This window comes from Acanthopagrus latus, chromosome 21, assembly GCF_904848185.1.
Source record: "Acanthopagrus latus isolate v.2019 chromosome 21, fAcaLat1.1, whole genome shotgun sequence".
NCBI classification, from domain to species: Eukaryota; Metazoa; Chordata; class Actinopteri; order Spariformes; family Sparidae; genus Acanthopagrus; species Acanthopagrus latus.
Window position 1 is genome coordinate 4,507,827 of NC_051059.1, and position 16,967 is coordinate 4,524,793.

General features: G+C 40.6%; 2 protein-coding genes across 4 annotated transcripts in view; one reads left to right on the plus strand and one right to left on the minus strand.

Moving 5' to 3' along the window:
* Nucleotides 1–14,582, plus strand: part of xrn1 (5'-3' exoribonuclease 1) — a 33,310-nt gene extending 18,728 nt beyond the window's left edge. Inside the window, exons 38-42 of one of the 3 annotated variants that reach the window (XM_037083730.1) lie at nucleotides 4,204–4,317; nucleotides 4,461–4,554; nucleotides 4,789–4,976; nucleotides 5,062–5,425; nucleotides 14,543–14,582. In XM_037083730.1, coding sequence (XP_036939625.1) covers nucleotides 4,204–4,317; nucleotides 4,461–4,554; nucleotides 4,789–4,976; nucleotides 5,062–5,403 — 738 coding nt within the window. In that variant the 3' untranslated portion in view covers nucleotides 5,404–5,425; nucleotides 14,543–14,582. The other 2 variants (XM_037083729.1, XM_037083728.1) reach the window with 2 other exon arrangements.
* The window catches only part of col15a1b (collagen, type XV, alpha 1b), a 59,646-nt gene continuing 52,515 nt past the window's right edge, over nucleotides 9,837–16,967 (minus strand). The window contains exons 38-43 of the mRNA XM_037083732.1: nucleotides 15,058–15,189; nucleotides 14,622–14,720; nucleotides 13,172–13,246; nucleotides 12,841–13,038; nucleotides 12,518–12,633; nucleotides 9,837–12,142 (exon numbers count right to left, since the gene is read on the minus strand). Of these exons, the coding sequence (XP_036939627.1) occupies nucleotides 11,920–12,142; nucleotides 12,518–12,633; nucleotides 12,841–13,038; nucleotides 13,172–13,246; nucleotides 14,622–14,720; nucleotides 15,058–15,189 (843 nt within the window). The 3' untranslated portion in view covers nucleotides 9,837–11,919. The remainder of the gene's footprint in view (nucleotides 12,143–12,517; nucleotides 12,634–12,840; nucleotides 13,039–13,171; nucleotides 13,247–14,621; nucleotides 14,721–15,057; nucleotides 15,190–16,967) is intronic.

The following is a 16,967-nucleotide window of genomic DNA, read 5'->3' on the forward strand; positions in this document are numbered from 1 at the left end:
TGAAACCAGAAGTATGCATAATTCACGTAGAAAATGTATACAAAACTGTGTAAGTGAGGTCTACCAAATGTATGGTCATACCTGATGTGCAGATCAAGCTGACGAAGCAGGGAAACATCTGTGCTTTCATCAAGCTCAAGGCTGATTGCTCTGGATGCTCTCATCTGCTCTATGAGAGGCTCCTCAATGACCGTGGAAACAATTTCTAGCATCTCATCAATTATGCGATGAGAGCGGTAGTTATTTCTGCGATCAATCTTGAAATCAGAAAATGAAAAAATGGGATTGAGATTTACATCAGGGCTGAATGAATTCAAGTTTGCAATATTTGCACAAGTATTTACTTTAAGCTTGAGGAAATAGTCACAGCCCAGGCGCTGGGCCAAGCTTAGCAGCTTGCCATAGTTGGTGTGGTGGGCTATTTCATTTTTGACCAACCAATACAGGCACTTGAACCCCCCAATTACAGCTTCGTGCTCCATAATGATGATAGGCTCGAAGGCATGCATGACAGAGTATCCTGCACAAAGAAAAGATTAAGTTACAACTAATTCCAGCCTCCCTGAATACTACCCATTCAACCACATCAGAAAGTTATGGGATTGTGATTTTAATAGGTTGATGATGTGACTGGAGTAAGGCTTGGAAATTACCTGATACAATCAAGTTGTGGCATTTAATGCTGTGTTGGTGGTGCTCAGTATTGATGTGGTGCTCGAGATAATCCTTTCTGTAATGGACAGCCCCAACCTCCACAAATGGTCTCAGTTTAGGACCATTTTTCACAGCAGGCCTGTGCTGCCGGCAAACACGACAAAACATCCCTAAAAAGTAGAAGAACAATCCATTAAGTCTGCAAACCACTCACTGCAATAATGGTATTAATAATGGGGCATTCTTTGCAAATTTGGACTCTATTTCCAACTTGACCTCTCAGATCTAATTTTTACATCCATAATGTACCCTGCATTATTAATTAACAATTCAAATGAAGAATTATCGCAGAACTGCTTTTTTATATTGCTTAATTTTCCATATGTTGTTCTATACATTCTGATGTACACACATTTGAAATATATGAGAGGCCAATTCAGAAATGTAAATTCATATGTAAGACCTCTAGTACTAAATGCAAATATTAAACTTACCATGTGGAGTAACATAAAGCCAGTGTTTAAACTGGGGCAATTGCAGCCATTCAGGATTCCACTCTGATTACCGGTGTTTGCCTGCACCTGTGTGACATAAATAACATAAATATTTCCCACATAGACCAACAACTACTGAAACTACTCTGACCTACTGACCCTTTCTCTGCTGTTAAACTTACCTGCTGTCACTCCCTCAGGAGAGGCTGTCTCCCCTGCTGTCCCTACATGAACTACCTGTCCTGCTGCTTTCTGGAGAAGCTGTCTCTTGTGCTATGAACAAACAAGTAACGTTCCACTGTTACTACAGTTTATTTCTTGACCAAAGCCTAATGGCCCTTTCAGACACAAAGAGGTTTCAGCTGCATTTGCAGCTGGGTTTTGGTTTGGCTCTGTACCCAAAGTTCAACGTGGCCCGCCCTTTGCTCGGCACAGCAAAATGCTGTCGTGTGTTTCAGAGCGCAATGGGGCCGTTGTCCTGTTGTGTCTGAATAGGCCTCAACAGTTGCGAATACCGTAATCTGTTTGGCTGTTGATTTGCCACTTATGTTAATATTAGATATCCTAGCTTGCTACCTCTGGAGGAGATTCTTCCTCATCTGGTGGATTTCTCTCTCTCTCTTCTGGAAGTATTTAAAAATACTCATGATCTGAAAATCAAGGGTACAAACATTGAGATTAAAACAGTAACGTTAATGTGACTTCAGTTTATTAACAAAAATAGCCTGATGCTATATGGTGAGGTAACTTGCTCCTCAGATGCTGAAAATACGTTAGTTAGGCCTACATGGCTCGCGAGGCTCTCGTCCACAACGAAGCCTTAAGTAGACATTAGAACGGACGGAATTCCAACACTACTAGAACGGTCGTAAGTGTTCATTTTGACTCCTAGATTTTAAACTCTGTAATCTCTCATGTAAATACCCAATTGAGTGATGAATGCATTCATTGTGTTTAAAAAACGAAATAACACCAAAACGTACATTTTAACACATTTGAGTATACATTTATCAATATTCATATCATCGTAATTATTGCATATATTTACACACGATTTTAATAGAGAAATCTCAGAACAAGACAATTAATAATTAAAAGTAAAGTATTTGAAACAATTTATTTTTATATATATATATATATATATATATATATATATATATATATATATATATATATATATATATATATATATATATATATATATATATATATATATATATATATATATATATATATATATATATATAAAATAATAATGGAAAAAACTGGAAACGACCTGATCTAGTAAAAAAAAAAAAAAAGTCTCTGCAGATTATCTCTGCTCTCCTCGCAGTTACCACACGCGGGCTTGTGGCATTTCAAGTGTCCGACGTTTGGTTCTGTTTGCAGCTCTTTTGGACTGGCACCGCCTCCGTGTCTGCTGCTGCGGTAGTTGCCCCGATGCTGCCCACCTTGTGCCGACGGCCGCGGCCCCTTTCCCCTCCATATATTCTGCCCTCAGCTCCTCTGCCAGCTGCTGCTCAAGTAACTCAAGTAAATTTGCAAAGAAGCACAGCTGGAGACCGTTAACAAAGTTAGAGACAAAAGAGACAATGAAAGCAGCAAACCCCGCGAAAAATGAAACAATGAAACCGGGTTCACTCTGAGACTGTGGCGGGACAAATTAGATCATGGCAGGCCGCCAGAGTCTAAGTAATTAATGGGAAACACTGGGAAATGTGCTGCCATCCATGTCTTGATATCTAAAATGCAGTTAAAAAGGACATCAATAGGCCCAGAGTCATCAGGAGACACAGCGATGTACAGTTGCGCATCGTCAGCATAACTATGAAAGCTGATGCCGTGCCTCAAGGGGAAGCATGTACAGATTAAAGAGAGTTGGACCTAAAATTGACCATTGGAGAACCCCACACTTTATTTTGTGGGTTTCTGAGGAACATGTATCCATACTTACAAAGAAGTGTCGGTCTGTGAGATAAGAAACGAACCAGTTAAGAACAGTACCAGAGAGGCCGACCAGGTTCTTCAGTCTATTTAATAAAATGTGATGGTCTACTGTATCGAAGGCGGCAGTTAGATCCAGTGGTACCAAGACTGTGAGTTTTTGGTTATTTGGTGGAAGGGGCTTCACCACCACCATTTTAAAGGAGGCAGGGAAGACACCCGTCTGAAGAGAGCAATTCACCATGTATAACAGCTGATCCTCAAAGAACCCACAAAGTGTTTTAAAAAACGGTGTGGGAATTGGGTCTAATAGGCAGGTCGTGGGCTTTACTTGGGGGAAAACTCGACCAAGTGTCCTCACATCAACCAGGGCAAAACTCGCTAGTGTTTCCTCGGGTAAAATCAATGATCCAGGTGTGTCGACATTTAAAATCTGTTGAGGTAAAAGACTTGATCTGATGTCATTGATTTTACTTCTGAAGTGGTCTGCAAAGTCCTCACAAAGGGTGTCAGCCATTTTAATGTCTGTGCTGAACGTGCGCTCATCATGTCTCTCTAAAGGATTCTAGTTTTGATGGTGTGGATATTGTTCTACGCCTCTGGGGTGACTGAACGGGGGGCGTGTGTTGTGTAGGAGGGGGAGGGTGAAGGTGAGTGTGGGGCAGAGTGTCCGTGTGCACATGTATCAGTAGTGAGTCAAGAGGTCGGTTGTACAGATTGTACAGCAAGCATGCGGCTACCCAGCATGCTGGGTTGGAGTCCATCACGCCTGACAGGCTGGACGCCCCAAAAGGTTAAAATTGTTAATAAAACCAATGTTGCGGGCAATCTGCTGAGCAATCTGCTAAAATGCCCTACTCCAAGGAACAATGTGGGGATTGGGCCAGAGATAAAAACAGACTTTCCACAGGTACTTAAAAAGGATAAAAGACCGTTAAAATCCTTTTTGGTCAGCTCTGACTGCTCATGAGCTAAGTCGTTGGTCCCGACGTAAACTATCACACGACTGATAGGGGAGGGGAGTGAGAGCAGCAGCCCTGGGAGCTTGTCAAGGATATCTGGTACGGTGGCTCCAGGGTGGTGGCAGTAACATTGTCCTCTGTCTCCACAGGGTCCAGTTGTGTGTCAGGTGAAGCTTTCCAATGGGTTGATGGTTCATGGTCCACAGTGCCAATCAGAAAATGATGCCAAGGAGAGAGCTGCCTTCTTTGCCCTCCAAAGACTGGTACAACACACACACACACACACACACACACACACACACACACACACACACACACACACACACGCACACTATAAATCACTGTCGGTGTTATTGTTCTCATGTAAAACTAAAGCTTCTCTGTGTGTCCTTTTTTTCATCCATAGAACTCAGTGGGATCAGGCTTCCCCCTCCCTCCTCCACTATACCCAGGAGTAGGTCAGATACGACCCCCACCCATAGGAGTCTTCAACCAACAAGGTCAGTCCTCCAAACTTACAGTTTAGTGTCGTAGTTTGTTACTGAGGTTGAGCTTTTACAAATGTATGTTTGCAGGAAAATGAGCTGTTTACAAAAACTTCCAACACATTTTCTCACTGTATCACTCTGTTTTCTGTCTTTGTTACACCTCACGTGTCATTTTCGACTCTGTTTGAATAAAAAGCCATATAAATGAATTAATTAGATCATTTTTATTTGCCTGTCTTTCTCCAGGTGGTTTGCTATTGCCTCCCCAGGGTTATCCCCCTGCCCCTCTGTGGGGAATGCCATTGCCTCCTCACCACCACCACCACCAAAGCCAACCATATTACGGAGCAGTGGGAACCTTCCCTGGTGCTGCCCGCCAGCAACCTGCAGCAGGACCACCCATTGGCTCACACAATCAGTTTATTCCATTACAGGTAGACAGTTGAGATTGATATCTGTTGAAATATTTGGTGATACTGAACTGCCACAGTCATGATAACTGATCTTGTCGTCTGACAGGTGACTAAGAAGCGAGCCTCAGCTAACAAGAAGAACCAGGAAACTCGAGAGTTTTACAATGCCAGCCACACCGTGGCCAGAAACCAAACACAGAGAGCCCAGAACCAGCTCTCTGACCAATCACAGAGCGGTAAAGTGGACCAGCCTCACCAACACACCACCAACAGCAACCCGTCCCCGTCCAGCCCTGGCCTAGCAGATGCTGTTTCCATGTCAACAGCAGCCCCACACACACCCCCTCGACAAAACAGGCCAGCAACTGGCCACACCCCCAGCTCTGCCTCCAAGAGGAAACACAGAAAGCTGGCGGTCAACTTCGAGGCAGCTAAAGTCTCTGAGTGATGTGTGTGTGTGTGTGTGTGTGAGGAGAGAGAGAGGTGTGTTTGGTGTTTTTATGCTGCTCAGCATCTCTGATTGAGACCTCGTCAATGTGAACATTTGTTTTCACTCAACTTTTGAGCATTGAAACAGCTTCAGTTGGGACGAGGCAGAGCAAAAGTACATTTCTTTTCTTACATGGTGCCGTTTAGCAATCTAAATTATTCCTACTTTCACTGTCCTATTTGCCTCAAGACAAGTATCATGAATCCGCTATCCCTTCGGCTCCTCATTTGAGATCAGACATCTGTATATGTATCACAACCAAATAATTGTTCCAGCAGGGAAAAAGCAAGAGCAATTAGACATGTGTTGTAAACGAAACCCTGTCTGAAACAAAATGAGAAATGCTGGGAGTGATATTATTACCTAAACACTCTGCTGCAGATGTCAATCTACAATCACCCTTCATTTTTCAAAAAGAATGAATTGAATTGAATGAATACATGGAATTATTGAATTGATGGAACAGCTGGCCAAAGCTATAAACATTTCTGTATGAAGTTTTCCTTTAACCACATAAGCAGCCCTCTTAGCTCCTCCAGGGACACAACAAGCCTCTGACTGTTTGTTACTATTATTGACAACCAAGCGGTGGAGCCTCGTCTGGTTAAGAAGAGAGTGAAGTGAAACACTGCCTTAAAAGTGCATCGTTTTCATTAACTGTACATACAAAATCAAAAGTGAGGAAGCACATTGAAACCAGAGTTTCAAGTGTCTCAGAGGAAGGAAGTCTTCTGTCAGGGTTAATCATTTGCGACCGAGTAATAAATCAGTGTGGTCGGCGCTTGCATTAGTGCTATTTTCTTAGGCTCCCTCGTGTCAGTCTTGGCACCGACCATCTACAATATCTCTGTATATCTTTCTCGTAGAGAGTTGTGACAGTTTTGACTTCAGGTGCGGGAGGCTTGGTGGCAGCTTAGACCGAGAACACACACCTGAGGGCAGGGCATGTTGAGATCTCTCACACTTTCTGCCCACACAGTGCCAGGTAGTCCAGTTCAGAGATTTTTACAAAATCTCTTCATTCACATTTGGCTGTTGGTTCTCAGGGACATGTAGCCATTGTAGAAGCCCTCCTCATCCTCTGGCCTCCGATTTGCGCTGCACTGGCAACTACTTCCTGCTCTCCAACTAGACCTTTATTTGTTTATTAGTTATGAATAAATTAATTATGAATGAAAACGGGCCTTCTATCATGGCTGTATCTGCATTCATGAGCGGTGTTGGGTTTGGATCAGTGGTGTTAATCACTCACATCAGGCCAACATTGATAATCTGTTGTGATGTCTCACTTTGTGTTGTGATCTTCGACAGCCTTTTTTTTCCTTCACACTTCGGCCGCCTTGCTGCAGTTTTCCATCGTTGTTATGCTTTCTCAATGACACCGTCAAAGTAAAAATGAATGCACACTGCTTGTAGAATTATGACATGAGAAATAATTGGAAAAGTACCCCCAATACACACATACACACAGTACACGTGATGGCGATGTTGCCCGTGGGAGCTGTTTTACACCAGCACACAACCCAGAGTCAAAGAGTGTTCATATTGACATGTTCAGTTTTTTATAACAGGACCTCGCTGAGATTTGATTTGATTGTTGACTTGTGTTGGACCTACAGGGACCATTACACTGCCAAATATCAACAGCAACTAGATATGTCAATTTTCATTTTTTTAATTGGTCAGCACTGGGAGATTGGGGCTGATTTTACACAGGAGCAAAAACAACAAGAAAAAATGTTATTTCTATTTTCGTGCTTCCACTAATGTATTTTTTTAACTGCCAAAGACTACAGATTTGTTTCTTTTGAGGTCTTACATTGAAATACAAACCTACGATTTGGATTTTATTCATTCATTGTCTGAGGATTTCTAACAGCTGACTGATGTCAGTACAGTTTCTATTGGTCCAAAATGTTCATTTCAGGATTCATGTGGGATTCCAGGACCACACACAGTTGATAATGAGTGATGATGAGCTTTCTTTCCAACTTAATTGATTATCCTCATCAGTTATCTTGATTTGGTCCAAATGAAGTAACTGCTGTGCAGAGATGACATACAGTCTGATAAGGGTTGAAATTGGTAATTTTTGCATCTGTAATTGCAGCCTTGCAGCATTACCAGTGTTGTATGTGAAGAACTGATCTATTTGAAACATTTCTGTTTACACTGTCTAAACTAAGTGTCTCGAAGATGCTTTCGAAAACGTTCTTCTGGAAGTTTATTTGATGGGTTTTCTGAATTGGTTTGGCTATTTTAAATTCTTGGCTTTATTTCTACACCTCTGTACACATCTGGACTCACACAAACACTTGTATATGAAATCTCTCATTTTAATTTTTCTCTTTTTCTCTCATTTTTTTTCAAGCTATGGATTTTATGGATACCCTTTTATAGATAGTCTTGTTTTTTTTCTAAGCAATCTGAATAATGATTGTTTCAGTGTCTGTGGTGGAGCTACAGTGAGGGAAGCGGCTGTAGCCACTAGTGAAGCGTCTTTACTGTCCTCGTTTTGTGGGACACATGCATCCAGTATGTCGTTGATGTGTTTTTAGTTTTTTTTTTTTTGTTGTTGTTGTTGTTGTTGTTGTTGTTTTTTTTTCTGTTTTAAGGCTGACATCCTCACGCCGACCCTGTGACTCAAGTCTATACAGCTCTGGTGCAATAAGGGGAGGTTTTGAAGCATTTTGGAAAATTGAAGCACACCTGTTATATCTGTTTTTTTGTTTCGTTTTTTTATTTTTTTAAATGAAACAAAGTAGAGAATTGTCAATATGAAGACATAATACCTTACTGTTTTGATTCAGGAATGTGCTGTACATATCCATTTAATTAAAGTGAATTGTTTTGTTACCATGAGGCTGCGTCTTTTGAGCATCAGAATCCGCACCCACTGCCAATGTTTTTTGACAGTTTTTTTCTTCTTTTTTTTTTTCTTTTCCACAAATTTTAATAGTAAAGTATTTTTCCTTTATTTCACTCAACCATAGGCCAATTCCAGCAAGGGTGAACTGGGTGTATGTAAAAAAAAACAACAACTTTATTTACATGGCATTTTTATAAAACAAGTTACAAAATGCTTTAAAAAAGCATAAAACAAGAGAAATTACAGATAAATATCACAGTACGATTCATATTAAGTTTAACAAGCAAGGTTGAAAATATTTAAACAAAAACCTGGAGATAGCCTGCCTGATCTCCTCCAGCAGCTCATTTCAAAGACCTGGTTCACCCTGATTTTTAGCCTCGACCTCGGAATGTACTGCCAGAGGATCTCTTGCTTTTTGTATTCAAGCTCAGAGACACTAATCAAGGGCCCCACACATGCTTTAAAAGTAATGATTAAAATCACTTCTGAAACCTCCAGGTAGCTAATGTAAAGATGCTAAACTGAGAATGACGTGGACCCCTCTATTGGATTTTGTGAGTACTCCTTGATAAACAAATGTGCTTATGACAGATTTGACCTAGGAGTAGTGAATAATGGGGAAAATGGTAAAACTGAGAAATGGGAAATGGAGGATCTAAAATCGGCAGTGGCCACACAGTTTCCTGTTAGAGAGATAATAAAGAAATCATGCGAAAACTGTACCTGACTTGCCACGTTGGATAGAAAAACGCATTGTAAGCTGACTCAAAAGCTGCAGTGTAAAAGAGTGACATTGAGAGCTCTTGAAAGAGTTGTATCTGTGCTATGCCCCTTCCTGCAACTAGATTGAAATGTTTCAGACAGCCAGATGATAAACTCACAGCTCATATGGGGCTGCCCAGGAGCAATTTTGGAAAGTTTGGATATTTGGCAGATGGTATTGCTGATGTTAATTTTGGCTGCCACTTCATGTCTGCTTTTACCATTTGCAAAAATGACTGTCATCCGCATACATTTTGGTTTGATTACAGGGCGTACAAGTGGCAGGTCATTAACATTTAAACTGGATGAAAGAGGTTGTGCAATTAAGTCTTGCCGGACACCAACACAGCAGAGTCCTTCCTCCAACTCTGTTCCGTTGTCTGATCATTGTTAGTTAGGACTCCATCCATTCGACTTTAATGTGCCAAAGCCCATATGACATTAAGTTGGCACAAAGGATATGGAGGAGAGGACAGACTGGTCAGACGTTGCACCAGTAAACTGAGGGTTTTTCTCTGATGCACTCATTTGTATGTGAAAGTTGTCTGTACACCGAGGTTCTCTAAATTTATACACCAGTCTCTATTTATAGCCAAAGGGCAAAAACTACAAGATTTATTTATGCAGTAAGAAGATATGATTCAATATTTCTTAGTGACCAAAGGAACCCATATGATGCATGGGCTTGTTTAACTATTCTTTTATTGATTTGACTTTTATCAAAAAGCGCAATAGAAAGTCTGAGACACAAAGAGTAAAGGACACTAAAGGAGTCACCTATTTATTTATTTTTTTTAAAAAAGCACAAAATAAGACATTTATTCAGTGAGCACCAATCTGTCAGTACAAATGTTCTTTTTCCTCAGAAGCTCAAGTTTTGTTTGAACAGTAACATAATCAGACATCAGGACAACTAACTCAGAACAATCGTAACATTTTAAACACTGTGTGCCTTTTCATCCAGGCCTATGTCATCTTTACAAGCAGAACTACATCTCGAAAATCTGCAGTCGTTTAGTGTGCGTCATACAAAATCTACCTCTACAGAGTAAAAAACAAGAACATCTGGACAATAATAACATATATACTGTACATATACACGTTCCAACTTCATCAAAATGTCAATGTGAACTCACTAGATTCCCACACTATGTCCTGCTACTGTTTAAATGAATGAAAACCACACATTGATTTAAACTTTAATACGAACACTAAAGCACTGAGGTTAATGGTGAGACTAGGTCAAATCACTTTTTTGCGAGTAGCAGGACCAAAGTTCAGCAGAATACAGGAAAACAACATCTATATTATCCTGATTTGGATACTGGATTATGTGAAGCCAATTAGTAATGCACTAAACTGATAAATAAATGCAACATAAGGTAAACAATGCTGGTGAGTCAACATTCACAACCTGCAGTGTAAATATAGTCTTCGGACACCGGTAGCACTTGGTTCTAATCTACAATACTGTCATGTTCGGTACGGAGACTGAGATAAGTAACTGGACCTTTTTTTTTTTTTTTTTTTTAACCAAAGATTCAGTTCCATTAAAAAAGATCACTAAAGACTACAATACCTTGTTTCCCTGCAAAGGAACTTGAACATGGATGTACACCAACAGTTTGCCAAGTTTTTAACCCACTTACTATAAATCATTACTCATGCTGCATATTTTATATCACAGCCATTAAGAAAATGTAATGTATTTAGTTTTGTTCTAAATAGCCAAGTGTCCATGGCTTTCCCTATATGAAAATAATTTGGTGGCCTTGTTTAAAGGTCCAGTGTGTTGGAATTATGGGGATCTACTTTCAGAAATGTAACATGATTGTTGTAAAACACCAGAAACTAACAATCTTTCTGCACCAATATCCTTAAAACAAGCTTTTATTATCTACAGAGGACACATGTCCTATTCCCTGGAGTCCACAGTGTTGCAGTGCCATGTTTCTACGGTAGCCTTGAATGGACAAACCAAACACTGACTCTACAGAGGGCCTTTTGCTTTTTTAAGGGTGAGACAAGGGGTGTTCAGTTGGTTGCACTGTGAAACCTCATTGCTGGATGCCACTAAAACCTACCTTTAAGGGCCTTTAAGGTGTTTAATATGTCACAGTCAACATTAAACATTACTTTTGTCAGAATATGTTCTTGTTTTGAATCCAAGTAATGCATCACACCAGAAACATGTCACTGAACAAAAAGTTATGTAAACCTGACGTTCACAAACTGGTTTTAAGATTGTTGGTACTGTTGGGAAACACATAGAAACCAATGGCTGCATGGCACCGTTGAAAAAAATACTCCATTTGGAAACAATCAATAAGAATGTAACTGAGAAGGTTTTGTAGTGATGGAGATAAAACACTGGTATGGTCTGTAAAGTTATTCAGTTCTGCTGATGTCTCTTACTTCAATAACACATTCTCTCCAAGTCCTAATGTTGTTTCATGTTCACAGTGAATACAGATAACTTTGATCTGGGCTGGGACGGATGCATGGCAACATTAGAGACTGCTGGATTATACACGGCACTAAAGAGGAAACTAAAAGTTAAAGGAACTGAAATGTGTGTTTTGCATGTGTTGTGTTCATTTAGTGTTGCTGTCTCCTTCTGCATGTGTATATTTTTTTATCTGCATGTACGAATACAAGTGCCTAAATCTGTGTTATTGTCATTTCTATGCAGTGACATGTCATCATATCAAGTGTATGTGCCTGCACGTGTCTTCCATTCAAATTCAAATGTGCACTATGTTGCGTTATCTACTCTGCGATTTCAGCATGCCTGCATGTGTGTTGGTGAGTGTGTCCGTGTGTGTGTTTGCTCTCCGTCTTCAGGTCCTCCTTTGATGTGTGTTCCCCACGTACGTGTTCTCTATACACAGCACTATGTAGTGGTTGGAGCAGGAGTGGGTGTGTTGTCCTAACAGTCGTCCCGTCTGCAGCAGTGCAGCCTGGCCCGTCACCGCCATGTCAGCTGTCCTCCATGCCTCGCAGTAGTTAGTGGTCAGGCGGATGCCTACTGCACTGGAGCCGTGCCAGACCACCTTCTCTGGCCTGGGTGGAGAGGGAGGGACAGAGACAGGGTCCAAAGTAAGGCAGGTTAGCTAACTGGAAACATAGATGTTTAGAGTTCTGCAAAGGCCTAAAACTGAGGGAAGAGCTCAGTCTATGCACATTATTAACAGCTGACTGAAACTCACTGGTGATACCAAATCTAGGATTGAACCCACAAAGTCTGAAGCTATATTGTTTTCCAGCACAGAATGTTGGTATTTTGAAAAGGAAACTCAAGGCCCACCATCTTAATGTGGCTTTAACTTGTTATATATAACAAATATATATAACATATTTATTTATATTTCAATTTATTTGTTCGTTTCTTTTTTTTTTTGGTTTAGTTTTTTGATTGATTGACACATCTTTACTCACCATGCTGAGTCAGTCATCACGTTGCGCCCGTCAAAGGAGTAGATGGGTGTGGACGGGTTAAAAATGCCTCCATTCCCAGAGAAGATGGACATCCAACTATCGAACAACACTTCACCCTGGGAGGAGAGATGGACAAAAGTGGGCTGAAATATCTCAAAAGAAGATGTCAGCGGTAAGCACATCATCCATTACTATGTGTTTAAACCTGTAGGGACACAGAGGGTCCCAAAGGTCAGAAATGCAGATAAGTTTAATGATAACAACCGTGAAACCTTATTAGATCCAAGTAAAAGTGTTAAGGTAAACATCAGTTTGAACCTCACCCTGAGATTAACCACGGGCATGTTGGTGCGGTCCGTCTTCCTCACAATGGTTGCCAGGTCCTGCAGGTGTGAGGACAGGAAGGCCCTGTAGGTGGCCGTTAGCCCCATAGAGCGTGCCTGCTGGTAACACTGGAAGTCTGCCCCCCGGATGCCACGCATGTCCCCCTTCAGCGGAGTGTTCAGTGCTACCAGGTGGAGCTGAGACACAGGAAGACACAGCAAATCCGACACTTGATTTACCAGGCGTAGCGTCAGCCAGGTCTGCTAAAGTGAGGCAGTTGCTGGCTGGTGTGTTGCCAGGTGCCTGTTAAGGTGTGTTTATTACGCTCACCCCAGGAACAGCGTTGAAGGTCTGTGGTAGTACATGAAAGCTGGGCTGATATCCTCTGCTGCCCTCCTGAAGCTCCTGTTCAACAAAAAATATATGATTTAGTACGTTCAGTTCTAAATGTAAAGATATACCGACCAGCCACAACATTAAAACCACTGACAGGTGACGTAAATAACATTGCTCATCTCATCATAATCATCTCATGTGAATGCCACTTGACACGCACCAGCCATCCAAACACTGTTGTAGGCCCCTCATCACAACAACACTAAGCATCTGACCAAGCATCTGTAAGACTTGCTGGGGAAGGTCTGACCCATGGAGGACCCACCCCCCAACATACAGGACCCAGAGGATCCACTATAACATAACACAGGACATCCTCAGAGGTCTTAAGTCCATGTCTTGACAGGTAAGAGCTGTTTTGGCTGCACATGGGGAACCTTCACAGTGTTAGGCAGTTGCTCATGATGTTATGCCTGATAGGTGTATGTTTAATAGTTTCCAAAGAAATATGTATGAAAACAGACAGTTTTATATGGTCTATATGGTCTTGGATATGGTCTCATCAGGTTTGTTATTGTGTGTTCATTACAGTTTCAGGGCCTGTGCGGTACAATGTTGGTGTTCAGATCCTTAACTTAACAAGTAACAGTAGTAATACCACAAGTGCAGCGTAAAAGGTATGCATGTACAATACGCAAGAATGTACTTTATTCTTTTGTTTTTTTCAAATTAAAATGACCCTGCATTAATCAGTGTGTTGCATTTCACTGATGTACATGTGTAAGTCATGGTCTCATGTCAGTGAGCAATGTGGGGTTCAGTATCTTGCTTAAAGACACTTCGACATGCAGCCCAGCCTTGCCTGGAGCCGGGATTTGAACTAGTGACCTTTTGATCACTAGTCGACCTGCTCTACCCGCTGAGCTACAGCCGCCCACATGTGTAAGTATGATCTAATTTTAACTACTTTATAGTCTGTTGGGTTGCAGTCCACCACATTCTGTAAGATCATCCTATGTTTGTAGCTACCGTCCCTGTTAGAACCACGTATCTCTAAGAAGTCAACACGCTCAGAATCACATCCCCGTTTTCATCTTTTATCTTCCAGCTAATCCAATGAAGTAACAATTGAGTTTAAGAAGGAGCAGAGATTTGTTGACTTGATACATGTCTTTTACAGGACACGACAGGTATGAAAATAATTTCAAAGAAATGGTAACTAGAGCTGTCAGACAAATGTAGTCAGTGATGAGTTAGTACTAAGAACATTTACTTAAGTTCTGTATATGGTGCATTAAATTGAAATACACAAGTTAAGTACCTTGAATTTGTGTGTGTGTGTGTGTGTGTGTGTGTGTGTGTGTGTGTGTGTGTGTGTGTGTGTGTGTGTGAGAGAGAGAGAGAGAGAGAGAGAGAGAGAGAGAGAGAGAGAGAGAGAGAGAACCTGGCTGTGGGCCCTGTGTGGTCTGCTCCAGTCTCCAGGTCTGCTGAGGGCCTGAGATGCCGCTGTGGAGGAGGCTCCACTTTGGATCAATTCACCGAGCTGAAAGGAAACACATATCAGATCTGGTTCAGAGTTGTGATCCCATGTTGATTTCACCATCTGCTTTCATCAGGTTAAATGTCATGCTAGATAAAAGCACAAAAGTGGCATGGAGACCATCTGAGTTACTGTTCTGTAGGTCAAACTCAAAACTTCTTCATATTCACAGCTTGTAAAGCTTGTGAATTATGTTTCATGAACAGGTGGCATTATTAACGTATTCTATCTTCTCTAAAAGACACAGAAAATGTGTTCGTACACCGTTGATAAATGACAAATACAGAGAAAAATCACACATCCAACCAAACTTACACATGTCCACAAACACAACACACACCTGGATCTTGCGCAAGCCATTGCGTACTCTGATGTACAGCTCTCCTCCCTTCTCAGACACATAAACCAACGTTCCCTCTGCAGCCCGGTGAGTATCTCTGCTCAGAGCATGTAGTGTCTTATAGGTGGTCACCTGAATGTACACATCACTGCATCAATCAATCAATCTATCAATTAATCAGACTTTATTTATAGAGCACAAAAGTGCTCTATACAAAGTGCTTTACAGAATTAGAACAGCAACAATTTCAACACCCCCCCATACATACACGCAAACACACTCCCACCCACCCACTCACACACACACACGTATTCAGCTACTTAAACACAGTAAGCGAAATAAAAGGGTGAGTAATAATAAAAAAAATAAATGGTCATACGTAAAACAATGCACTAACAACAGGTATTGCGGAACTGAGGAAACACTATCATTGATATATTTTACTGAGGAGACACTAGAGGCAGTAAAATAAGATGAAATAATAAAACACGAAAACTAAGACTGATAAAATAATAAAGGAGGTTAAAAGTCAAAAACTGCTATGAAATCAATAATATAAATAAGTAAATTGTGAATAAAGTAAAACAAGATAAAACAGAATAGTTAAAGTAAATAGATGAGTGGTGAGTGAATAGATGAATAGAATAAAACCAGGTTTAAGCAGAATAAGAAGCAATAAATAAATCAAATTCAGCTAAAAGCCAGCCTAAAAAGGAAGGTCTTAAGGTTGCTCTTAAAAGAATCAACATTCTTCAGTGCCCTCAGGTCCTCTGGGAGGCTGTTCCATAAACGTGGACCGTGGTAGTGAAGGCGGCCTCACCGTGAGTAAAATACAATTAAAAAGGGCATCGATTAGCCCTGGATCATCAGGAGACACAGCGATATACAGTTGTGTGTCATCAGCATAACTGTGGAAATTGATGCCATGCTTACTGATGATGCTCCCAAGTGGCAGCATATATAGATTAAAAAGTGTGGGACCTAAAATTGACCCTTGAGGGACACCACAGGTAATTTTATAGCTCTTTGATGGGTATCCCTCCATACTCACAAACATTTTTTCTGTCAATAAGATAAGATTAAAACCAATTAAAAACAGAAACAGAGATTCCAACCTGATTGTGAAGTCTGTCTAAAAGAATTGGGTGGTCTACTGTGTCAAAGGCTGCGCTTAAATTCAGTAGTACTAAAATAGAGGGTTTTGTCTTGTCCAAATTCATCTTGAGATCATTTACAGTGTTTATCAGTGCAGAATCAGTACTATGGTTTGACCTAAAACCTGACTGGTAAACTTCATAGATTTTGTGGGTGATCATTAAATTATTTAACTGATTAAAAACAAGTTTCTCTAAAATTTTGCTTAAAAATGGTAAATTGGATACTGGTCTGTAATTATTAAGTATGGAGGGATCTAGACTGTTTCTCTTCAGAAGGGTTTGACTGCGGCAGTCTTAAGTGCTGTGGGAAAGACACCCACCTGAAGAGAGTAATTTACAATATTAAGTAAATCATCTTTAAAAGAGCTATAAAATGTTTTAAAAAAGAAAGTGGGAATGGGATCTAAAATGCAGGTTGCTGGTTTTAGTTGGGAAGATACTTTGGCAAGCATCTCAGCATCAACCAGAGCAAACTTCTCTAGTGTGTCCTCAGGTAAAAATAAAGGTTATGTAGTAATGAAATTGAGATTCTGATCTTTGGATAAAAGTGATCTAATATCATCAATTTTACTTCTGAAGTGATCTGCAAAATCTTCACATTTAGAAATGAATGACTCACTGCTAGACTTCATTAAAACAGGGTTAATAAGATGGTCGATTGTTGTGGATTTTGAGGTTGTTCCAATTGTCATCTATCAGTTTTGAAAAATGTCATTGTCTTGAATCTTTAATTGCTTTATTATAGGTGTTAAG